This window comes from Dipodomys ordii, unplaced genomic scaffold (assembly GCF_000151885.1).
Source record: "Dipodomys ordii isolate 6190 unplaced genomic scaffold, Dord_2.0 Scaffold94, whole genome shotgun sequence".
NCBI classification, from domain to species: Eukaryota; Metazoa; Chordata; class Mammalia; order Rodentia; family Heteromyidae; genus Dipodomys; species Dipodomys ordii.
The window spans coordinates 684,808-711,432 of record NW_012267310.1 but is presented as its reverse complement, the minus strand read 5'-3'; the positions used below and the strand labels follow the sequence as shown (position 1 = coordinate 711,432).

The 26,625-nt window shown below is 40.6% G+C and overlaps 1 protein-coding gene across 5 annotated transcripts in view; it reads left to right on the top strand.

The window, feature by feature from the left end:
* The window catches only part of Sh3kbp1 (SH3-domain kinase binding protein 1), a 337,484-nt gene that overhangs the window by 148,088 nt on the left and 162,771 nt on the right, over positions 1–26,625 (top strand). For all 5 annotated transcript variants that reach the window (XM_013026512.1, XM_013026514.1, XM_013026511.1 and 2 more), the window contains one exon: positions 26,462–26,565. In XM_013026512.1, coding sequence (XP_012881966.1) covers positions 26,462–26,565 — 104 coding nt within the window. The remainder of the gene's footprint in view (positions 1–26,461; positions 26,566–26,625) is intronic.

Genomic DNA, 26,625 nt, shown 5'->3' with positions numbered 1-26,625 from the left:
TTGTCCTTTCTGAAGAGCTGAAGGTAATTTTACTTAACTGTATATCCTTTCCGGCCCCCCCAACCCCCGCCCGCCATAATATCTGCACTACTATTTCCAATTCCTAAACAGATCTGACCAGATGACCTTTTGCTCTTACTCCTTTCTTCTGAAGGGGAAATGTGTTTGCCTGCCTGTCTGCCCTCTCCCTCCCTCCCTCCCTCCCTTCCTCCCTTCCTTCCTCCCTCCCTTCCTTCCTCCCTCTCTCTCTTCCCCCTTCCTTCTTTCTCTCCCTCCCTTCTTCCCCTTTCTCTATCTCTCTCCCTCCCTCCCCTTCCCCCTCCCCCTTTCCTTTCCTCCCTTTTCTCTCCCTCCCTTCCTCCCCTTTCTCTCTCTCCCACCCTCCCCCTTTCCTCTTCCCTCTTTCCCTCCCTCCCTTCTTCCCCTTTCTCTCCCTCTTTCCCTCCTCCTTCCCTCTTTCCCTCTCTCCCTCTCTTCCTCCCCTTTCTCTCTCCCCTCTCTCCCTCCTCCTTCCCTCTTTCCCTTCCTCCCTCCCCTTTCTGTCTTTCCCTCCCTCCCTCCCTCTCTCCCTCCCTCCCCCTCCCTCCCTTCTTCCCCTTTTTCTCTCTTCCTCCCTCCTCCTTCCTTCTTTCCCTTCCTCCCCTTTCTTTCCCCCTCTCCCTTTCTCTCTCTTTCCCTCCCCTTTCTCTCTCCCTCCTTTCCTTCCTCCCTTTCTCCCCTCCTTACTTTTTTAAGCAGTACAAAAATATGAACCCAGGACCTTCTACTTGCTAGGCAACTCTTTTACCATTGGAGCCATACCCCCAGCGCATTTTGCTTTGGTTATTTTTCAAATAGGGCCTCATGGTTTTGCTTGGGCCTGGCCTCAGCCTGTGATCCTCCTATCACCATGTCCTGCATAGCTGAGAGTATAGGACGTACTACCATAGTTGGCTTTTGTTGTTGTTGTAGAGCTGAGGTATTGCTAACATTTTGCCTGGGGTGGCCACACACCACAATCTTCCTAATCACCACTTTCCCAGTAGCTGGGCTTGTAGGCATGAGGCACTGCACCTAGTCCTTAAGCTATAATTTCTTTTTTCTCTGTTTAAAATTAAGTGACGGTACTGGGATTTGAACTTATAGCCTGACACTTGTTAGGCAAAAGTTCTACCATTTGAATCATACCCTCAGCCCATTTGGCTTTTGGTACTTTTAGAAAAGGGTTTTACTTTTTGCCTGGCCTGGCCTGGATTTCAATCCTCCTATTTATGCTTCCTGTTTAGCTAGGACAAAAAGTGTGAACCACCGTATCCAGCTTTCTATTGATTGAGATAGGTGTTATAAGCATTTTGGGGGAGTAAGATGGGATGACGTTAAACCTTTATCCTCCAAATCTCTCCCCCCTCCAAGTAAATGGGGATCATAGGCATGATATACCATGCTTGGCTATTCCTAAAGTATCTGTTGAATAGGTTTATGAGCATCTGGGGAAGGTGTAGGTGAGTGTGTGCATGTGTGTGCTAATGCGCATGTGCTGGCTGGGAATGCGCCAAGTGGCCATGAGGAACTCAAGTGACTATAGGCTCTCTGTTGGAAATGAAACAGTAAACAAGGGATGAGAAAAAATGGACGCTTAGTAAATAAAATGTCAACCTCTTTGGCTTTCAGGTGGCTTGTTGTTTAAGATAGGTGCAAGATCTGGGGGTTTGTTTGTAAGAAAGGAGACATTTTTCTTTAAATAAATGCGCATTCGCTTCTGGTTAGCATGGCATTTGGGGTCACATTTTTCTTGGACAGATCATATCTCCTGTTACTTTTACCTCTGGAGCTGGTTTTTGTGGACTTGACCAAAGAGTAGGAGTTAACAGAAGGCATCGCTGAGTTGTGGAAGCTCCTGGCTCTCACCTGAGCTCTTCTTTCCCAGAGGGATGAGAGTAATGCTGGCAAGCTGCAGTGAATGGGGAGGAAAGATAGTGATTCAATAATATACGTGTGTGTGTGTGTGTGTGTGTACATCCAGAGAACCTTTTCTTTCATTAGGTCTTTATTCTTCAAAGCTTGACAGTAGAATCTTTCAAGAGACCTTTTAAAATTTACCTCGTCCCCTTTCCTGGGCTGGTATTGGGGCTTGAACTCAGGGCCTCATGCACTTGCTTACTGTTTTTGCATAAAGCTGGCACTTTACCATTAGACCAACACCTTCACTTCCAGTGTTTTGATGGTTCATTGGAGATAGGAATCTCATGGACTTTTCTGCCTGGGCCGAGTTTGAACTGTGATCCTCAGACCTCAGCCTCCTGAGTAACTAGGATTACAGGTGTGAGCCACTAGTGCTTGGACTAAACATTACGTTTCAGACAGCTTTTATTGGAAGCCTGTGTTAATAGATGTGGTTGACATTATAGTGTATGTCACCCTTGCTTATTCCTTAATGAGTGCTACTCCTGTCAAGTTTAGGTCTGGAGTGGTAGTATGGGTAGAAAGCTCTTTAGAGGGGTACTGCTATCACATATTCTCTATACTTTTGAAATATGAGTCACTGAAAAAATTGGTGTTTCAAATTTTTCTTCTATTATACTTCTCTCTTTTCAATCCTTGTGTCCTGACTGCAAGGCTTTGGCATTAAAATAATGAGTGTCCCATGGAATAGCCTTGCATTTAGGTTCCCATCCTGCTTCTCTTGGGTTTCCAGCCATTGGTTGGTTGGAAGATCCATCAAGTGGATTTGAAGTAGTGGCTCCACCTGGTGGCTGTCCTAGGAAATGCCTCCTGTTTACCTTTTTTTTTTTTTTCTCCTGGGAAAATCTTATTCAAGGAATGCCTTTGGTTGCTGTGACCTGGTGTTCTCAGTTCATGCAACTTCATTGCAGACCCACAGCTTCCTGTACTTGAATACATCTTCTCTTCAGCCACTATTTATTTATTTTTGTGCTGGTACTAGGGCTTAAACTCAGAACATTAGGTTCTTGCTCTACTTTTTCACTCACAGCTTGGTGCTTTGCCCCTTGAGCCATGCCTCTATGCCAGCATTTTGCTGTTTAGTTAGAGCTAGAGTTTCTTGGACTTTGCTCAGGCTGGCTTCAAACTGCAATCCTCAGATCTCAGCTTCTTGAGTAGTTAGGATTAAAGTCATGAGGCATCAGCGCCTAGCTCCCCTTTCCTTTCTCATTTAAAGATTTCTTTATTAAACTTATATGATCTGTTTCCTAATTATTGCTCTATCTATGATGCCTCTGCTGACCAAGATTCTTGTTGACAAGCCCTAAAAAATTCAAAAGTACTGCAGTGGGCATGAGTTTAGGTATAGATATTTATTTGGATGTAACAAAAATCCCACTGAAATCTCTGTAGATGAGCCATGGTTTCCTCTTAATAGCTCTGAGTATCCTAAATTACTTCTTCAGACCTTGTTCAACCTGTGTTTCCTCCAAGGAACAATATTTTATTACTGATGTTGTTTTCAGTTGCCAGCAAGTAATGAAAGCATAAAGGCAACTGGTTCTGTAGCCTTTGTTGTTTATAGATTTTCTATGGGCCCCTTATCTGGGTCTGAATTGTCCCAAGCTATGTCACTGCGCATAAGGACTCTGATACATTAAACTTAATCTCATTTTTTATGCCTGAACAAGGGCTTAAATTTAGGGCCCTACTCTTTTGTTCTACTTTTTTTCCTCATGACTGGTGTTTTACCACTTAAGCCATGTGTCTAGTCCAGAATTTTGTTGGTTAATTGAAGGTGGAGTCTCGTGGATTTTTCTGCTCAGGCTAGCTCCAAATAGAGATGGTCAGATGTCAGCTTCCTGAGTAGCTAGGATTATAGGCATGAGCTACTGGTGGCTCACTTAATCTCATTTATTTTGAATTTTTGTTAAATTGATAATATTGTAGATATGCCTTATTTTTAGTTACATGCAAGATTAGTCTGGGAGATTAGTCACCACTTATAATTTCTTTTTCCTATGGGAAATGCATTTGGAATTCCAAATGCTTTGCATGTATTATAACCCATGTCTGGCTTCCTAATTTCTTAGTGTTGTTAGTAAGAAGCCTGAGATAGCTTTAAATGTCGATCTATGCAACTGAGGAGGACGGAAGTGTATTGAGATTGCCTAAGACTTGACAATTCTCATGATGTAGAACACGGAACTGTCCATGTCTATGTAGTACATATACCAGGCTCTGAGGTCAGCTCTAGGTTCAGTCACATCACATCAAGTTCTTTTTTTCCATATAAGACATGTGGTTATTGCAGGTGCTAATGTGTATTGCCATCTACTAGGGAAGAAACCTTTACTACCAGTGTGACATGTTCATATAGAAACCAGGCCAGCATTTCCCAGTGTGTGTTATGTGGGATGACAGCCCTGTAAAGTGTTCCACAAAAGAGGCAGACCTAAGAGGGAAAGCAAGTGTCTTTCTGGTCATATTTCACCTGCAGTGCATCTCTGCTACCCTCATAGAGATTGACAGGTACATTAGCATATTGCTTCCTCTCAGATGTCCTGAGGTAACACAACCTGATTATCTTCCATCATTTGATTCAACATGTTAGCACTCCACACTGGGATATGCTAACAATTCCTGTTAAATGTAAAGTGACCAAGTGATCCAGAAGTTAACCTCCAAGAGAAACAAGAATGCATGTGTCCACATATAAATTGTACACAAATGTTCATAGCAGCAGTATTCAGAATAGTCAAAATGCAGAACAACCCAAATAGTCCAGCAACTGAAGGATGAACAGATGAACAAAATGTAGACTGTCCATGTGGTAAAATATTATTGGGCCATCAGAAGGAATTAAGGTACATCCTATAACACAAACAAATCTTGAAACATGCTAAGCGAAAGAAGCCAGACACAAAAGAGCACATATTATACAACTGCATTTGGATGAAATGTCCAAAATAAGCAGATCCCTAGAGAAAGAAAGGTGATTGTTTGCCTAGAGCTGGAGTGGGAATGAAAAATGACTGCTAATGGACATGAGGTTTCATTTTGGGGTGATGGAAATACCACCCAGTCCACTTGTGTGATGATTGTACAGTTGTGTGAATATAGAAAAAGCTTTTAACCATTTACTTAAATGGATGAATTTTATGTTATGTAAGTTCCATCTCAATAAAGCTATTTTTTATTTTCATTATCTTTAAATAGTTGTACGGAGGGGTTTGTATTCGACACGCCAATTTATGTGTACCATGCGTCTTGATCAGTGTTACACCCCTTCCGTCAGTCACTCCACTCCTATCTAGCCCAACCGCACCTGTCCCCTTTTAAACAGAGGGCAACATGAGTGCCTACCAGGCAGGATGTCTGCCTTTATCTCTTTAACATACCCATCACTGCTACCCCTCCTCATCTGAGGAACGAGATGGGCCTTCTTTTATTTAAGTGTTTAAAATCATATATTTCTCAGTGAAGCTTTATATTTTCTTATTCAATCAGTTGCCTAGGAGATAGTGAGTCTGAGATCAAAATGACACTGTTTTGCTAAGGATGACCTAAATATTAGATAATCGATTTGCGAAGGGTAGAGAAGTGACTGTGGCCTCCTATTGTTCATTTCTTGAGAAGAATGAGATTGCCTGTAAATCAAAAGCCAACCCTCTTATATTTGAAATTCTGCGCCTCCTAGAGAGAGCCTCTGCTGGAAAGAAAAGCATCCATTTATGTTTCCAATTTTTCTTGCCATTGTTAGTAACTGCACTGGCTATTTTTACTCATAAATCCTTTATCTGCAGCACTGATGATTTCTTCAGGAAAGATTTTTTTATGGGAAATTACTGGACAAAAGCGTGTATACATTTTATGGGACTTTGATTCATTATCAGCAAATTGATTACCGGAAATCTTGTATCATTCTTCACCACAACCAGAAATGCAGAGATGCTTTTTAGTGTGTTAAGCTTGGACTTCTCGGATTAATAGGGTGTGAACCTTTTCCTTCTATCACTCATTTATTAGTAATCTTTGTTCTTTATATTAAAGTCTTTATGCTTTTCTCACTGGACAGTGTGTTTATTATTTCTTTGTCATTCACAGCACATTTTGCTTCCACACAGTTTAATCTCTTCATCTTGCTTACCATTGATTTTAATGTACAGAAATAGGACATTTTAATGTAGATGAATTTATTGATGCTTTTGTGGTTTCTTGGAATAAATTCTCAGCTAATTTTTCTTCTTTACCAGCTTCATCTTCTACTTCAAAAATTTAATCTATATGGACTTTTGATGTATAATACGAGGTTAGCGTGAAAATTGATTTTTATTTTGAACTAGCCACTTTTCTAGGGTCATCTATTAAATAACTCAGCCCTTCTTTGCAAATGTGGGAGACCTCATTTATTATATAATGTTATTTTGTACTTTTTGTATTTTGAGGCTTTCCCTTGGATGTTTAATTCAGTGCCATACATTTTCTTAACTGTTCTTGCACCAATAGTTAATGATGTAGCATTATGATATGTAAATTTTGTCCTTCCTTTTACCACTCTTCATTTTAAAATGTTTCTGTCTCATCTCATTATGGTTATTGTAAAGCCATGTCATCTATTTTTTTTAAGAATCTCATTGAGATTTTGATTTTAATTTCATTAAAATCTTAAGTCAATATTGAGTGCATTGACATTTTATAACTTTGTTTTGCTTCTAAGTTTTGTATTGTCTTACAGATTGTCTTCCTACACAAGCATATAAGTGACTACCTAACTACTACCTCACTTCTACCGCACCCCTCCTCCCAAACATCGTAATAGATGAGTCCTTGCAAATTAAAACATATATCCTGCCCTGAGCTCTAAACAGCCGTGTCTAGCCCTCTAATGACATGAGTTGTCACTTTCTTTAGTTAACTGTTATGGTCTTATTTGGACAGTCTTGTTTACTTCTAATAAACTTTTTTTTCCAGATCAGTTATGGTTATTGTTGACTTGTAAATAGGAACTTTTCATCCACATACTTTGCTGATATATAGAAGAGTTTTAACTTTCAAATATTTCTTTTACAATAACTCTTTGTGGAATCAAATCTTTTTATGGAATAACTCTTGTGAGCTTAAGAAAGGTTCCTCTTAGATATAAGAAAATTGTTAGTACTTTTTAGTTCCTAGGTTTCATAGGGCCGGCCAGTGGTAATGACAAAACCCTATATTTCAACAGATAGCATTTTAAAAACAAAAATTCCTTGACTTGGATAGGACTTTATAGTGTGTATTTGTGTATGTATATGCTCATGTTTATGCATATGAACACAAGTAAAGGAATTTTATCTGTGTGCATACATTTAATGTGTGTACACACGCAAATACATGCATAGGTATATATGAGAGGGAGCGGGAGGGAGATTCATTTGCTCTTTAGGTAAGTCCATGAAGGGTTTTCCATTTTCAAAGTAAGGCAACAGGCGAGAAGAAGTGAAAAATGATTGCCAAAGGCACCGCCAGCACAAGGCCAATGTGGAGGACCTTTCATTCCTCTATTTTGTTTTATTTTATTATTTTTAATTATCTTAATTGTACAAAAGTGTTTCAAATTCTTTTGCAATAGAGTCAGAAAAGCCTTCGTGAATGGCTGATGTTAGGTAACTATTTTTGGACAATTGTGGCTGCATTTTATTGGCAGTGCACTTTAATTCTTTTGCACAATTCATGTTTGTCTAATTTTTGATGTTCTTTACTGGATTTTAAGCTTCTTGAACAAGGAAGCTACCTACATCTTCCTCATCTCAGAGCCAACTTTACTTGTTGAATTGAAGTAGCTATCTATACTCAGGCATCTAGTAAAGGCAAATATATCTGCATCATCAACTGAGATTGGCTTGTTCAAGATTTGGGGAGATGGCAACCCTATTTTTTTCTCCCCCTTATTCTCTTCTGGAATCTTTTCCCTCTCCGTGCCCTTTCTTTTTCCCTAGCACCAACCTAAATGACTCTTGATATTGCCATTCTTTACAAAGGAAAATCAAGCTTCTAGATGTTTTTGCCACTTAGTTTTCTCTTTATTTCGTTTAATCTTTTTCTAGGCCAAGTTATTTAATGGATGAAAACAAACATGAATTCAACAAAGCTGTTAATAGTTTTATTTTTATTTACAAGTGATATTTAGGAAACATGATGCTTGTTTTCTGCTTGACTTAGAAAAAACACTTTTTTAATTATTTTATTTTATTTTGTTGTCGGTTGTGGGGCTTGAACTCTGGGCCTGGGCACTGTCCCTCAGCTCTTCAGCTCAAGGCAAGCACTCCACCACTCGAGAGCCACAGCACCACTTCTGGATTTCTGGTGGTTAATTGGAGATAAGTCTCAGGGACTTTCCTGCCAGAGCTGCCTTTGAACCATGATCCTCAGATCTCAGCCTCCTGAGTAGCTAGGATTACAAGCATGAGCCACAGGTGCTGGGCTTAGAAAAAAAAATTAAAGCAGCCCTTTGCTAGCGAGAATTGTTTCTCTGAAAGAAGTTAGGGTTCTTAGTAATTTACTTTCAACTAAAGCTTTAAATGAAAAGATAAGACACTTGAAGAGAAAGAAAAGCCTCCCAGTTATTGATATATCTTAGGCCATGTACACAGGGGCAGAAAACCAAGATTATCTAGGAATAGAAATTCTGTGTTTCATACCTATCCATACACAGAAATATTCATAGTCTCTTTCCTAAGCTTTGGCCCTGTAGCTCTGCTTTTCTTGCATGAAAACTATGAGCATATAGTTCCTATTAATAGTTAAGAAACTCTTTCCTTTCTCTCTCCCTTCTCCTTCTTCCATTATTCCTTCCCTCTTTCTTTGACTCTCTATTTCCCTCTTCCTTACCTCACGCTTGAGGTTCCATCTTGATCTGTAGTGCATCTGTTGGGTATATGTATGTGTATATGTATTCATTTATATGTATGCATATTTATGTGTGTATGCATGCATATGTCTCATTTGCTCTTTTATACACTTTTACTGAATGGATGGTAATAATTTAGACCCTTGAAGTCCAAGGATGACCCACTGAAATCTTTTTGCAGTTAAATGAGCTTAGAAATGACTAAAACCTAGGTGGCAAGAAGTAAGAGAGGAATCGAAACAGGTATCAGTCGGGTGGTTCCGTTGGATCAATCGCTTTCTCCCTCCACATCTTCATAAATTATGAACCATATCGATTCATTCACATTGATATATGAACTCATTCTGCCAAAAGCCTTAGTTGAAGTAGAAAATGGAAAGTGACCATTTATTAGAGCTGATGAGTGTCAGGTTTGCACGGAAACAAAATACAACAAAAGCACACAGCCTGGATGCCCCCTCTTTCATTTGTTAAGATCCTATGGCCACTTGCAATGCAGATGGAACTGGAGGCAACCGTCAAGGCTTGCTACCAATCACAAACGCTCTGTCTTTTTCAGAGACTTTGAACTGGATGGTAAGTTCCTTGGAAGATGGGAAGCCATCTTCCCTTATACTTTCTTCCTTTCTTTCTCTTCCCTTATATTTCCACAGAGGATGATTTAGAGACCTTCATTCCAGGACACCCAAGGCATCCACCTATATAATAACGTATAAATTCTCTCCTTTACCAGTTAATTAGTAATGGATTGGTCAATTGGAACATGGTACCTGGTACTTTAGCTCATTGACTAGCGCTCTCCCAACTGAGCCATGCCTCCAACTGTTAAAGGGATCATTTTTGCTTTTCTTTTGCTTCCCCCCACCCCAGTAACTTTTAATCTGGAGACCCTTGCTGACAGTTTTTTTTTCTTCCATTCTTTATTAGTATATAACTAGTTCTTCAGATCAAAGTCAGGATGCTGTTTAATCTGCAGTTTTCAAAATTGTTTAGCCTGTGCAACCCCAGTTTTTGGCTATTAAGCCCTTTGAAATGGTAAAGCTTAAGGATACTACTCTTCTCTTTGCAAACATTCCCCAGGATTTCCAGGAATATTGAAGTCCACACTCCAATGCCATCCACAGCCCATTCTGGTTCCTCTAGCTGACAATGTTTGTTCAGTGAATGTGGTTCCCACATGACCTGTCAGAGAGCTTTAGAGGATTCTGTTTTTTGTTTTGTTTTGTTTTCCTAGGAAAGCTCAATGGTGATTTTTGTTGAGTAATGACATTGCTTCTGTCTTTGCCAACGCACCCGTTCTCTCTCACTACATAGTAGTGCAGGTTTCTGCCAGTCTTTTGTTTTGTTTTGGTAGGGGAGTTTGAACTCAGAGCTTTGCACTTGCTAAGCAAGCACACTACCACTTGAGCCATGCCCCCAGCCCTCTGCTAGTTTTTACTCAGTTTGATTGCATTAAGCAGGAGAGAAGATGATATAAGATACTTGCAACTTTCCTCCTCCCTGAGTGATGGTTTTAAGCATTTGTGGCATAGTCCTGTTTTTTCTTCTGCATTTTAATTTGTGGATTTACCAAACTTGACTTCCTCCGATCAATATATAGAAGTAAAATTTCCCCTCCTCTTCCCGCTCCTCCCTTTCTCTCTTCCCTTCTCCCTTCTTGTCTCCCTCTCCCTTTTCCTTTTTTGTCTTTCTGAAGATTGAACCCAGGGCCTGACACATGTTAGGCAAGTGCTCAACCACTGCCCTTAGTTTTGTGAAATCATTACCAAAGGCCTTTTCTAGGTCAGGCTCTGAAGTAATGTATAGCAATCCACCAGGAGGCCAGCTGAGTTCCTGCCCTATGGGATTTAAGAATCAAACAGTACTGGGCAGCAGGGGCAGGGTGAAGAGATCTGTATGCATCAGCTTTATGTCATTCCATGATAGTCGTCGTGATGGGGGCAGTCAGAGGAGACACCAGGATTGGATTGCTTCTAAACTGGTGACTCAACCCTAGCAATGTGTCTTTCTTATTAAAAAAAAATCAACCTTGCTCTCCAATTTGAACCCTTACCACTTCTTCCTATAGACAGAGTTAGCACCCTATGGCCATAGGACTATTCTGGCATTGCCTTTTTTTTTTTATTTTGGCCAGTCCTGGGGCTTTAACTCAGGGCCTGGGTACTGTCCTTGAGCTTCTTTTTGTTCAAGGCTAGCACTCTACCACTTGAACCACAGCACCACTTGTGGCCTTTTCTGTTTATGTGGTACTGAGGAATCAAACCCAGGGCCTCATGCATGCTAGGCAAGCACTCTACCACTGAACCACCTTCCCAGCCCACCTTTTCTTATAAATAAATTATGATCAACACCTAGCCACATTCATTCATTAATGTGTTATATATAAGTGATTTTGCATGGCAACCGAACAGCAGTTGTGTCGCACAACTCACAAAGTGTCAGTTACTTACTCTCTGGTCCACCATAGAAACATTTGCCAGTTCTTGTTGTAGATTGGTAGAAAACCTCAATTCCTGACTTCCAGGAAGTTTCATCTTATGAAAGGACACATCCATTTCCAATATTTGAAGAACTTTATAATAATGCCAATCGATGTAAAGGCATTTAAGTACTGACAAAAAATAGTAGTATTGAGGAGATGAATGCCCCGTTATTTTTCTGTTAGTCTTTTTTTCTGTTCTGCAAATGAATCTACATTCTTTTTCTTGCCTCAAGACTTTTAGATTGACACTTTCTAGATGTACAGGTTCTAAATTTACACTCTTCATGACACTCAGTTCCCTCCCTCTGAGGGGGAGAGTAAAGGTGCGGATTGGAAAATGAAAAGTCTGAAGGTGAGATACCTTTCTTTTTCTTTCTTTTTTTTTTTTAAGGCACCTTTGATCCTTTCCCGAACTTACAAGGAAAGTAGGAATTGGTTAAAGAAATGAGAAAAGCATTTGCTTTGAATAAGTAGATAATATGCACATTACTAACCTGGTGTTTTGTTTTTTTTAAGACTCCTTAAAAGCCTTCATTTGGAGGTAAGCCCACCCAGTTCCTTCACCTGCATGGTGATTCTTTCACTTAGAAGCGTGCTCTTTTCAGAGGGGCCTCGGCAATAAAGCCATTTACAGCCCGTCTAGGAAGTCCAGACTTCTGAGTGGTTTTGTTGCTTTGACCTGCACACATCATCTGCTCAGTTGGTGAGCTCTTGTGCTATTGTGTTATTTAGGCTTCACTGCTATTTTCTTTTTCTGAGTTGTGTATTTTCTTTTAGGCCACTCTTGTTTCCATTTCTTTTTTAAAAAAATTATTGTAAAGGTGATGTAGAAAGGGGTTACAGTTACATCAGTAAGGTAATGAGTACATTTCTTTTTGAGCAGTATTACCCTCTCCCTCATTTTCTCCTGCTTCCCTCCCCCTACTGCCCTCCCCTCCAAGTTGCAAAGTTCATTTGTAACATAGTGTCTTGTATGTATAGTTGTTGCATTGGTTCACCCTTTGTCCATTGTCTCACCATTTTGTGATTCCCCTTCTCTTCCTTAAATCAGAAAAATGAATATGGGGTATATTTAGGGTTCAAAAAAAAAGCAGTGACAACACGAGATAAACCAAAGGAAAAAAAGAAAAAAAACTTTACATAGTACAAAAAAAAAAACCAAAACCCTTCTTGTTTCCATATCTTGGAGTTCATTTTGATTAGCATCATTTTTTTTTTTTGGTCGGTCATGGGGCTTGAACTCTGGGCCTGGGCGCTGTCCCTCAGCATTTCAGCTCAAGGCTAGGACACTACCACTTGGGCCACAGTGCCACTTCTGTTTTCTGAGTGGTTTATTGGAGATAAGAGTCTCACAAACTTGCCTTCCTAGGCTGGCTTGAACTGTGATCCTCAGATCTCAGCCTTCTGAGTAGCTGGGATTACAGGCACGAACCCACTAGCACCTGGCATCGATTAGCATCATTTTATATGGTCATATGTACTTAGCTATTGAGCTAATTTGATCCTCTGCTAGTATAAAGAATAATGTCCAGTCTCTTCCTCTAGTATTCTTGGGAAAGACCTGGTTCCTGATTATGCTCCACCGAAGATATTTGTATGTATGTATGTATGTATACATTAGGGTATATCACAAGCAATTTTACAGATACTCAATCAGAGCGCATGGTGATACATATGTATTGGTGGTTTTAAAAAATGTTTTTGAGGGGCTGGGAAGGTGGCTCAGTGGTAGAGTGCTTGCCTTGCATGCATGAGGCCCTGGGTTCGACTCTTCAGCACCACATAAGCAAAAAGAAAAAAAAGCCGGAAGTGGCACTGTGGCTCAAGTGGTAGAGTGCTAGCCTTGAGCTGAAGAGCTGAGGGACAGCTCCCAGGCCCAGAGTTCAGGCCCCACGACCGGACCCAAAAAAAAAAATGTTTTTGAAATAAGACAGTTTTATGTAGCTCTCAATCCTCCTGTCTCAGCCTTCTGAGGAGGATTACAGATGTGCCCCACCATGCCTGGCATTTGTATGTGTGCTTAAAACACAGATGAGTTCATACGGTTTGTGCTATATAGGATTTTTTATTAGGTTAAAGAGAATCTTAGAAATCTTGATGCATTGCTTCACTTAGAGCTATACCAATCTGTAGTAGTCTGTGTATAGTTATATTTATGACTTAACTAGTCCCCAAATGACAGGATGTTTAAAATGATTCTTGTTTTTCATTATTCTGAATAATGTAGCAGTGAACATTTTATATATATATATATATATATATATATATATATATATATATATATATATCTTTATACATTTCATGTAAGTTCCATGGTGTGTGTGTGTATCTTTGTTTATATATTTCATGTAAGTTCATGGAGTAGAACTTCCTAAAAATAGAATTTGAATTTTTGTGATTTTTAGATTTTTTTTTCCATAGAAGAACAAGTCAGATGCTTCTGGTGTCAGCTAGACTCGCTGGCCTGTGCTGCTTTCATCACCTGTTGATTTCACAGCAATGGGACTTTAGAAGGAGTCAGGAAACCCTTCCAGGAAAATCTGGTGCAGTCATAGACATTGGTATAAACTTCCCTTCCTTCATGTATGTCTTCAATGCCCGGCAGGCTGAGGCTACATATGAAATGCAGGGCAGTGCCACTGAGTAAAGAACCAGGGGAGGACTGGGAAGGTGGCTAGTGGTAGAGTGCTTGCCTTGCATGCATGAGGCCTTGGGTTCAATTCCTAAGCACCACATAAGCAGGGGAAAAAAAGCCGGAAGTGGCGCTGTGCCTCAATTGGTAGTGCCCTAGCCTTGTGCTGAAGAGCTGAGGGACAGCGCCCAGGCCCAGAGTTCAGGCCCCACAACCGGACCCCCCACTCTACTCCCCCCAAAAAAGAACCAGAGGAGTGTGTAAAGCCCTAGGGGTTCATGGGAGTTCTAGTGCTCTCTTCATGCTGAGCGGGTGGGAGGTTTACAGTGCTTTTCAGAATTTCACTAGCTAAAATAGGGAGAGAAGCATAGGTCTGTGTTGGGAGGGAGTGGTAGTGAGGCTGTGTCAGGTGTCAGCCTGCAGATTTGCTGTGCTGGCCTTTCTGGAAAGGAAAATGGGCATGAGCTCAGCTGAGCCAAGGTGCCAGATGACAGAGCACAGCTCTTGCCAGCCAGTGACCCGAGTAATAAGAGGGCACTTGGCGAGCAGCCTTGTGAACAGTGGGCCACATGGCCATTTGTGGATGAGGACTCATGAAGTTCTCTCATTGTAGTTCTTTTGTTGTGATGTGTTGTGCTCAAACTTACGAAATGTTCCAATGAACAGGGTCTAAATGATATGTTGATTGCTTTATTTTATGTATTTGTATAAAATTTCCCCTTTTACCTTTGAGTTTCCTTGGAAACTTGAATTAGAGGTTCTTAAAAAAATTATTTTTATTGCCTTGGATCCCACTGGTAAAGCCTAATGGACCCTTTTTAGAATACTGTTTGTAAATGAATAAAACAATGCATAAGATGAAAAAGGAAGGCAATCATATTGGAATATGGTTATCAAAATATTGCAAAGCCACATTCTTTTGAAAATATTTTTATTAGCACATATAAGTTGTGGAAGGACAAGTATGATCGAAGTACTTTATTTACATATGTGAAAATAGAACAATGAAACTTGTTGCAATATATATTCTTTATTGATGCAATATGTACCAAAATCCTGTAGTGGATCAAAAAGTGATTTTGATTTTAATACCAGTGTGATTTGTGGCCTGTATTTATAGTAGAAATAAAGGCCCTATCTTGGTTAAAGGATAGTAAAAATTTTTCTCCCTAAGTTTATTAATTGGTGCTGGAGATGGAATTTAAGGTCTTGCATAAACTAATAAGCAAGTACTATATCACTGAAATACATCTCCAGCCCCTATCCAAGTTTACAGCCTCTGCTTAAGAAGTATAGACTTTTAGCTGGGTACTGGTAACTCATGCCTGTAATCCTAGCTACTTAGAAGGCTGAGACCTGGAAAATCAGTCTGAAGCTGTACTGGGCAGAAAAGTCTGAGAGACTTCAATTAACCAGCAGAATGCTAGCCTGGAGGCATAGTTCAAGTGGTAGAGGGCAAACTGTAGGCACACGCACGCACGCACGCACGCACGCACGCACACACACACACACACACACACACCAAGTGAGAGTGCAAGGCCCTGAGTGCAAGCTTCAGTACTGACACAAACATATATAGATACTGAAGAATGAATTGCACACTGGATGTGGTGGCTCATGCCTTTAATCCAGCTACTCAAGAGGCAGACATTGGTAGGGTCAGAGTTTGAGGCCAGCCAGGCTAAGAGTGAGACCCCTGGGGAAATAAGAAGGGAAACTAAATTAAACCAAGTCTTGTTTTAAAAATATTTTGACTATGACAAAGTTCTTCCCTTCCCCCAAGAAAGTGATACTTAGAATTTTCTGTCCTCTAAATCTTCTGTTACAGTGGCTGAATTTTGGTACTGATTTTAAAAACTGGAAAACTCTAGATTTGATTATGGTAAGTATTTTCCCTCAGATTCTCTAAGAATAGGCCAAAGATATGGATTCCAGTCAGGATCTTTAGGGTTTTCTAAACTTCTGTCACAGATCCTAAAATGTCTGTGATGTCTTTCCTTTCCTCTTCACTTCCTTCCCTGTGTTTCCTCTCCTTCTTCTCTCTCCTTTTCTTTCCTACTCTATCCCTCTTACTTCCTTTTCTCCCCCACCCCCATCTTCTCATTTTGCTTCCTCCTTGTCTACCCTTTCCTTTAACTATAAAAGTTTCGGGGTTTGATAAATCCATTTGTCAGCAGCAAAGTTTGAGAGTGCCTTTAAAAATAGATATGTTAGAGGGAGTATGTTGCAGAGGAGGGAGAAATCTTGTTTATGCTCAACAAATAACTTATATTTAGAATCTTCTTTCAGTTTTTCCTTTGAAATTTTGTAGTCTCATTTCACTTGAATGACTCTGCATGGAGCATTTAAAAGTAGATCAAACAAAACTCTATAAATATGTTGAATTCCTTGGGGGCATTTTGCCAGAATCAGGCTTGTTAAAGCAGAGAAGAGCAATGTGCTTTATATATTGGATTTTTCCCTCTGAAAATCCAGGTTCCTCTCCCACAGAGCTAGCTGCTTGAGCTGAGGGACCCTTGGGGAGGTGTCATTTGGAATGGCCTGGGTCATTTGGATTGGTGCATGGTGAAAGGCCAAAACCAAGGCCTGAGACCAGCCTGAGGAAAGGAGAAATATAGAGGTTCAGTGAGAGACATTGCTTATTTTTTTAAACTGTGATTCTTCCATGTCACTGTGATGGGAAGGGAGGTTGCTATAAAGAAATTTGGTTGAGCTAGTATTAATAATTAACAAAGCTGCCTTTTAACATAAACCTGAGTGTGAAGCCAAATATTTAAAGGGGAGGGAATCAGGTAGGGGGTAAGCCCTCTTATTAAGTGGGACTTATTCCATTGTTTCCAGTATATGCATAAGAAAACCAAGGCCAAGAGCCCTTCAATAATTATAGTGCTGACCAATTTGGCTCTGTGTTTCTTCTGTCTTTTTTTGTTGGTGTTGTCGGTTGTAGGGCTTGAACTCAGGGCCTGGGCAATGTCTCTGAGCATTTCCACTCAAGTCTAGCACTCTACCTCTTTGAGCTACAGTGCCGCTTCTGGTTTTCCCGTGGTTAATTGGAGATAAGAGTCTCATGGGGACTATGCTGCCCTGGCTGGCTTTGAATCATGATCCTCAGATCTCAGCCTCCTGAGTAACTAGGATTGCAGGCATGAGCCACCAGTGTCCTACCTGAGGCTCCTCTTGATGTACTTCAATAATTTCAGTGTGGACTATGAATTCATGATCAGTAAAAATTAGAGCTCATGTATCTTTTCAGAGGCCTAATTCAGACACCATTTCTAGAAGACAGTTGAGGTAGAAGACATTATGCCAATTACATAGAAATTACATATGTAGCTTCTAAGGCAATATCAGATGATATTGTTTATGTAGAAGATATCTATATACGGGTTCTTTGCTGGAAAAATTTATGGTCTCTTTCTGTATTATGCTGGCAGTATAAATTAAGTTTCAGAGTGTTACGTTAATCAGTCAACTTCAACTTGTAAACTTCTTCCAGTGGCTTCCTTATATTCTGAAGATTCTTTCTTTCAAAATATGTTGTACATGGACCCATATATTGATTGAGATTGGGCATTTTATGAAGAAATAACATCATAATAACCATAGTAAATAGCTGGTAGATGGTGAATAGAATTTATCGAAATATAAATTGGTGCTCACAGATAATGAAGATACAATGAGTGCTAGGATAGTGCTTGAGAAAAGCAGTGCTTATTAGGAAAATGCAGAGAAGGGGACTCTATGGCTGTGTGTGTGGGGGTGTGGGTATGGGTGTGTGTTTTCTCTTCTATAATTGAGTGAGCATGAGTGAGTGAGCTTGGAGGTGAACATGAGACAGAGATGGCTACCTGGGTGCGTGGACCTCACGAGTTAGACCAGGAAAAATCTTGGGTTGGTCACTAATGGAGATACTCTGGCCTTCTCAAGGTGCTTTGAGTGTACCTGATCAGAACACTAAATAGTACAATACGGCAGGTGTGTCAGGAGTTCTCTGGACTTCCTGCTGTTTTCATGGGCATAGCTACTAGTCATTGGGAGGTTAGTGCCGTTGTCATTCTGCCTGGGAAAATTCCCTTTCATCCGGTTTGATTAGTATTTGTTTACTTGTAGAATAAGAACTAGCTTTACTATTAATGTCATTTAATTGTACTGGTAATGTTTAGAAAGATGAGATTCGTGGTACAAGATAATTATTTTAATAGATGACTGCAGTATTTAAAACAAAACCAATTACAGTGCATTATATCCTCTTTGTAAAAACAAATTGATTGGCAGAAACTTTAAACAAAGATCTCTTGATACCTCCCCGAAGTACTACTGTTCCGCTGGAGTATACCTTATACCATTTTCTTACACAAATGTGTTGGTGTATATATGCACTTTTTCATTCATTCAAAGAACCATACTAAACTTTCACATATTAGTTGACTATTGAATGGATTCATTTATTTGTTGATATATATTTGTTGAGCGCTGCATACTCTGTGCTAGGTTCTGAGGGATTGGAAGTAAGTAAAATATTGATTGCGCTTACAGTTAAGAGTATGCATGTGTCTATAAAGTTGGGAGGACATGCACATTTTTTGCTCTTTTAATGTAGTATGAGCACCTTTTCACATCAATATGCATAGAGCTATTTGTTGTATTTAATGGCTGCCAAATATAGCATGGTTATTTTTTATCCCTTCACCGCCAGTGGACATTCAGATTGTTTCACATATAGATCTCTGCATATATGCATTTACTATTGGAAACAAGGCCACTGTCAGCATTCTTACATATGTAGCTCTGTCTTCATAAATATAGTCTGTCTTTTATGAAAACTAAACTTAAAATCAAATATATAGGACACTATAGATTATATATAATATGTATTACATGTAGATAGCCTTGTTGTTCTGTTAAATATAAAAAGTACAAGTAGACCATGAACTTGTAAGGAAAGAGCCATTAGGAGCAGCTCACTGTTTAAAATTACAGATGCTTTGTATTTTATGTTGATGGAGAATAAGGGATCTTTGAGACACTGGCAAAACTTAGCCTCCACAATCTTTCCCTTCCTGTGTCATCAACAATTCAAGATGGCATTGACTTTTAAGTAGACACTGGCAGGTGCCTTATGTAGCATTGTGTTGAGACTTTACTTCTCCTTCCCTCTACCCTTTCTGTCCTTCTCTGCTGCCTCTTTGGGAGTTTATATTCCCCAAACCATGACCACAGACAGGATATGGTGTTAGTATTCATTTGTTCATGAATCCATTCATTTGTCAAGAATGGATTGATCATTTTATTCATGTGCCTTGAAAAAGTGATCTAGCCTTTCTGTGCTTGTTCATGAGGATGGGGCCAACACCCCAAATTTCATAGGGTTAGTGTAAGAACTTGAGGGAAGGCACTTAAGGCTTAAGGACAAGCATGGCTCCTAGCACATAAGAGACATTGGACGTCCATTTTCTTCATCTCAGATAAGATGAAGTTCATTTCCCTTTTGTAATATTGGATAGTGCCTGCCTCCCTTCCCTTCTTCTAGGGTTCAGAGGCTCTAATAAATGGGTCCTGACTGCTTCTACATTTTCTCTTGTATTCTGAATAGTCTTGGGAGAAAGTGAGCCCTAGCATAGCTATCAGCACTTTTCAGATGACTCCTGCTACTTCAAAGAAGTAGCAGGCAAATGGATTTCCTGTTTCTCACCATGTAAAGATGTTCATTTTATACATCCCTTTGAAAAGCAAGCACGCTCATCTCCAGAGACCACACACCTCTAGTTGGCTTACATACTTTACATTTTCATTATAACAGTCCAGTATAACAGCCCAGAGGTGTTGATGAAGAAAGACCTAACCGGCCTTTTTGTTCTGGAGTCTGAATGGCTTCTGAAGTACCCTCCTCTTCCTTGGAGTTACATTACATTGTAGTAGTTTGAGAGGCAGCATGCTACCAATAAATTATATGATGCAAGGTATGCAAGACCGGTAATTCAGCTTTCTCTTCCTTTGTATTGAGAATATACTGTGTGTCTCACATAAAACATGTGAATGTCTGTATTGATTTAGTTAATAGTTAATATTGCTTTTTCATCATGAGATAGGAAAATTGGCCTCTTATATATATATATATATATATAATTTTATTTTATTGTTAACATGCTGTACAGAGGGGTTAGTTACATGAGTAAGGCAATGAGTATATTGTCGATCATTGTTACCCCTTCCGTTCCTTGTTGTCCCGCTATTCCTTCCCTCCCCCATGATCATCTAGTCATTGTTTATCATTCAACAGTCTTTAGTAAAAACAAATCCTTTTGGTTCCTATTCCTTATCTATTTATATAATCTGTCTAGTATATTACATCTCACACATGTGACTATGGAGTTGGGAGTTGGTTTTGGAAATTAATACATTATAGTAGAGCCTTCAGTAATCCTACTCTTTCCCCAAAGTTGGCCACTAGAAGGTCTGAGAAACTGGTTTCTGTGTCATTTCATTAATTTTATACAACCAGATCTTTTTAGTCCTGTCTGATATTTTCTTTGCTCTGGCTCCCTACGAAGTCAGTTCCTATGGAGACCTAGTTCCTCAGGGACTGCATTTAATTTAGGAAGACTTCAGAAGTTTTATGGCATTATCAAGATGCATTGTTCTCATAAATTTACACATTGAATTGACACTCCATTGTCCAACTACTTAAAGATAATAAAAAATTAAACCAGGTGCCAGTGGCTTACACCTGTAATCCTTTCTACTCAGGAGGCTGACATCCTCAGGATTGTGGTTCGAAGCCAGCCTGGGCAGGAAAGTCCATGAATCTCTTATCTCCAATTAACTACCAAAAAAGCCAGAAGTGGAGCTGTGGCTCAAGTGGTAGAGCACTAGCCTTGAACAGAAAAGCTCAGGGATACCACCCACACTCTGAGTTCAAGCCTCAGGATGTGTGTGTGTATGTGTGTGTGTGTGTATGTGTGTGTGTGTCACTCACACACACACAAAGATAATTTAAAAAATCGAAAAACTTTTATGAAGGCTTCCTTGGGAATGTCAATGTGCAACTGAGACTGAAAACCACTAAGTTAGAGTCTTCCAGGGTAGATTACCTGTTTCACAAGGTGATTTCTTATCCTCTGCAATATGTGGTGTGAATTCATTACATGACGTTTTGATTTTTGTGCGCATTACCATGCAAGGCAATTCAGGTCCAACTCCAGAGTGAGTTCAGTAGGTCTGCACTGGCACAGGTGGCCCCTCAGTCCTAGCCTGGGAAAGATGCCCGAAGTAACCTTAGATATTGGAAGTGAGAAGCCTCTGATTTTCCTCTTTGACTTTTATCATTTTTCTCTCTTGCAATATGGTTTCAGGATACTGCCATATTCTTTAGATATGTGATAAGGATCCATTTGGTTAATTTAATGGAGTCCTTAAAATATTGGATTATTTAAAGCTGGATGGTTTTATTCAATCATGGAAGATGTGAGATGTTAGAAACATAGGCTGTATGAATATTGGAGTTTTTCAGTGAACTCAGACTTTTTTCACCCATTGTGTTGTTATATTTTTGTGGTCATTGAATGAATTGTGCTAGTAAAATTTTCACATGCCATGAGACCCTAGATTAAAGGCTCTGAAATGTCAGCACGTATCTTTTATTTCTGGAACTGAGTCATGGTGTGCTTTTCAGTTTCTGTGATATCATTCTCAGAAAAGGTGAGTGTACTGCATCGCCTCTCCATCAACTGGCTTTATTTCATTAAAATGGGAGCTGATAGGCCCCAGTTCCCTGAAGGAGTAGGGCTGTTTCTTATTTGCGTTTTTATACTTTCACCTATTAACAATGTACTGTGTTATTTCAGTCCCTTCTAAGTTATCAAGATGAGCTGAGAATTCTTTTTAATTCCTTTTTTATTTTAAATAATTTTTTATTGTACAGAGGGGTCACAGTTACATGAGTAAGGTAATGACTACATTTCCTACCGAGCATTGTTACCCCCTCCTTTATTTTTCCCCTACTGTCCCTTTCCTCCCCACCTCCCCACCTCCTCCCTCTCCCCACCAGCTGAGAATACTTAAGAATAAACAGTTGTATAGGAGGCAGTCTTTAGAGTTGTGTCACCTGATTTGAAATTCTAGGCTCTCTACTTACTACCTTATAATTAAGATGGATGTATGCAACTGAACTACAATTTCTTCCTGGGCCCCAAGTTCACAAACTTGGCACACTGTTTAAGTCAGTGTGGTGGAAAAGTAGTAGTTTTTTTAAATTGGGGGGAGTCTCTGTAATGGAGAAGACCTGAGCTGATGTTACACAGTATTGCAGGAAGCAGTTAACACAGATTGCAGAGAATTCAGAACTAGATGCAAACTGAATTGGTCATCTATGACTGATGAAAACACTCTGAACTCAGGCCAAGGGAATACTGCTGCTTAGCTTGGTGATAATCTTGGGTAAATTACTGAGGTCTGATTTCCCCATTTGCAAAATGGTTGTTCATTCTGGCTCTTTTTCTTTTAATTTACATGGTTGACTGGATGACATACAGTGATAGGTATCATAAATGTTTAGAAATGATCATGAGCTATCCCTGTGTAATGAGATGACTCTGCTTGGGGTCAAGATCAGATAATCTTTATCATCAGCTGCCTCTGAGTCTCTTCCTTGTGCTCTCTAAAGCTTCTCTTAGTATTTTGGCAGTGTTTTTTTGTTTTGTTTTTTTGCTGGTCCTGGGGCTTGAACTCTGGGCCTGGCTGCTGTCCTGAGCTTCTCTTTGCTCCAGGTGATTGCTCTACCACTTGAGCCACAGTGCCACTTCTGGCTTTTTTGTTGAGTAGCTTTTAATGGATATAAGGGTCTCACAGACTTTCCTGCCTGGGATAGCTTTAAATGGAGATCCTCAACTCTCAGCCTCCTGAATAGCTAGGATTATAGGTGTGAGCCACAAGGCGTCCTGTGGTAGTGATTTTTATATGGCTTCATGCCACCAGTTAACTAACCTCAGAAACTTTTAAGAAGTATTGATTAGCTTACTGGATTCTTTTCAATGGAAGTACAAAGTAGAGATGTAGTTTTAGAGAAAGCTGATGATGCCAGGTGCTGGTGGCTCACACTTGTCATCCTAGCCATTCAGGAGGCTGAGATCTGAAGGATCTCGGTTCAAAGCCAGCCCGGGCAGGAAAGTGAGACTCTTTTTTTTTTAAAGACATAATGCAAGTTTTATTGGGGAACATGATTGAAGTGGGGGTGATATAGCTCAGTGGATGGAGGCCTTCATGAGTGCAGGGCTCGCCACTTATCCAGAGGACCACGATTCGGGATGTATTTGACTCCACAGCCATCAGGGATGAGGCGCTTCTCAGCTACCATGTCTTCAAACTCATCCGCGTTGAACTTGGTAAAGCCCCACTTCTTGGAGATGTGGATCTTCTGACGACCAGGGAACTTGAACTTGGCCCTGCGTAAGGCCTCAATTACATGTTCTTTATTCTGCAGCTTGGTGCGGAGGGACATGATTACCTGGCCAATGTGAACCCTGGCCACAGTGCCCTGTGGTTTCCCAAAGGCACCCCGCATACCTGTCTGGAGCCTAGGTAGGGGGACAGTATAAAGTCAAAGTCATGAAAATACACTGGAAAACTGTCTCCAAGGTCCCTTAGGGCAACCCATACAAGCAACAGGCTGCATACACTACCAAGGAGGTTGCTGTTTGCAACCAGTGCACACCACGTCCCCATGAGAAAAGGAACCTGGTCGGCTTAATTGGCTTCAGAGAAAGTGAGACTCTTATCTCCAATAAACCACTCAGAGAACCGGAAGTGGAGCTATGGCTCAAGTGGTAGAGCCCTAGCCTTTAGCTGAAGCTCAGGGACAACATTCAGGCCCAGGGTTCAAGCCCCATGACAGAGAGAGATAGAGAGGGGGGAGGGGAGGGGGAGGGGGAGGAGGAGGGGAGAGGGAGAGGGAGAGAGGGAGAAGCAGAGAGGGAGAAAGGGAGAGGGAGAGAGAGAGGGAGAGAGAGGGAGAGAGAGAGGGAGAGACAGAGGGAGATAGAAAGAGAGCTGATGATTCTGTCTTGAGTTAATCTTTAAGAATATATTGCTATTGCCTTTGCCATTTGTGCAGTATTGGGTTAGCTACTGGTTTTTGTTGTTGTTATAGTTGCTAGCTACTGTCCTACAAAAGGACTTGTTTTTTTTTGTGCTGGTACTGAGACTTGAACTCAGGACCTGCGTGCTGGCCCTTAGCCTTTTTGCTTAAGTGCTGTACCACTTGAGCTAGCTCCCTTGTGGCTTTTGGTAGTTAATTGGTGATGAGAGTTTCACGGACTTTCCTGCCTGGTTGGCTTTGAACTGTGATCCTCAGATCTCAGCCTCCTAAGTCACTAGTAGTATAGGCATGAGCTATAGGCACCTAGCCCAGAGGGTCTTTTTTAAGGTATGAATTTACATATATACATATGTTTTATGCTTTTAGCTATCACTGAATCTTTAGATGTTATTTTTTAAGTTACTTCAATCAGGACTTTGGTGCCTTCTGTGGTTGTAAGCATCACTTGTCAGATATTTGTTATTTCAGTTTTTCATGTTCTGTTTGTGCTTGCAGAATTCATTTTAATCTAAAATGTAGAAAAATGAAAGCTCTTAAAGAGTTATAGAACTTCATATTAAGGTACACACGTGTATGTGTATGTATATATATATATCTACATACATACATATGTATATGTATATATACATATGTGCAAATATATGCAAATTGGGAGAAGCTACCAAGATTGCTTTGCCACCTAGATTTTTTTTTCTAGAATGAGAAGTGTGTATTGTCTGTGGTTCAGAGGACTTGATTTCCCCCCTCTGTGGTGTCAGAAGCTATGGAGCAGTGACATTGATCTTGGTTGTTAGTTTGTTTTTTAAAACATCTCACTATATAGCCCAGGCTAGGCTCCAACTCACTATGTAGCCTGAGCTGGCCTGCAATTTACAATCTTCCTGCCTTAGTCTTCTGAGTGCTGGGATTATGGGCATGGGCCATCATGCTTGGCTTTATACTGGATTACCACTCTCCGGAAAGACAAGGTGGGATGTGTCTTCTGGCACTGAGAGAGCCAAGCTAAACTACTCAGCCTACTAACTGGCTGCAGTGCCTGTCTGAGATGGGCCTGAGAGCTCTGCATGTGTTCTTCCTAGGAACTGGCAGCTTATGACTTTGTGCTAAGGGGCAGGAATCATTTATGTGGTTGCCAAAGATATGATCAGACACAATATCGATTCTGAACTGCCCTGTTCCCTGTGTTCAATCCCATTCTTCCTTAGAGAAAAATGAAGCGGAGAGAACTAGGCCACTGGCTTTTGAAAAATATTGATCAGGAAGCATATCGTTATAGCACACTTTTCCCCTTGTGTGATGCCATGCTGTGTGAGGCCTGCATGTACCCTGTGATCACCCCTGTAGGGACTTCCTTTCTCATGGAAAAGATTAGAAAAGTAGAACAAGAAATCCCTGAAGGCAGTACCCCAAAATACTTTCAGCGTTTCTAAATGTGTTTCTTTGAAGTTGTTGATCCTTTTGGTTTTTTAGGCCATGTGGCAGCGTGGAGGAGGTCAGTGGTGATGAACTACCTTCTGAGCAATGTCCGTCACACTACGTGGCATCTGTCCACCTCTCCCTGGCCTCAGCCACCACTGCCGCATGTCTGTGTGTCTGTCTGTCTCTCCGTTGTGCATATTCCACATGCATGTTCTTTCTCCCACAATGCCCATGTACTGGACAGTGATGTCTGTGCTGGACAGTGATGTCAGATACACTCACAGGTAGACCATTTTGGGTGAGTGAGATGGGGTAACTATCTTAGAATGTACTTCGGTCAAGTGAAATGCGTGGCCCTGGCTTTTGTTTAGATTTGCCTGGTTGAGTCTGTTATAAACAGCCAGGAATCTTGTTAATAGATCCCCTGAACCCCAGGGAAGAGGACAGAAGTGGATTTGTTGAACCCTGTGGAGTGTGTGAAATGGTACCAAGAACAAGCTAAAATCAAATCGGCTTTTACTTATCAGGCCTGAGTTCTAGCATGTTGAAAGGATGATGATTAGTGAGAAAAAGGCCAGGATACTTTATCTTTTCTTTTGCACATTTAGGGGGAAAAGCCTTCTGCTTGCTAGCATTTGAAGCAGACCATTCTTGTTTCTCTACCACATCACATCAGCTTGCATTAAAAATCAACAGCAGCAAATATAACACCCTATCCATGGAAAAACCATTTAAGGCAACAATGTGCTCCAGTGCTTGAAGGGTGGGGGTTTTTGCCTTCTGCACCAATGGATCGGTTTCTCATATCCATGCCTTTCTGACCCAGCAGCTTTTGAAAGACCAAGAAGCATTGCTCTGCTTTCTAATGCCTTCTGTAAGAGACCAGGGCTGCCATGCCTCTAGCCATGTCCCAGAGAGCATATTTGAGACAAGACAGCTTAATTTGCCTGCATGCCTAGGAAAAGCCTCTCTTTAAAACCTTAGTTTGGAAGAGCTGTAGCTAAACATTTTACTTTTCCCATCCAGGTGAACGACGGAGGCGCCGATGCCAGGTGGCATTCAGCTACCTGCCCCAGAATGATGATGAGCTTGAGCTGAAAGTCGGGGACATCATAGAGGTGGTAGGAGAGGTAAGCAAGTGGACGGGCAGCATTAGTGCCTCATGTGGCCATCAGACATATCTGTGCACC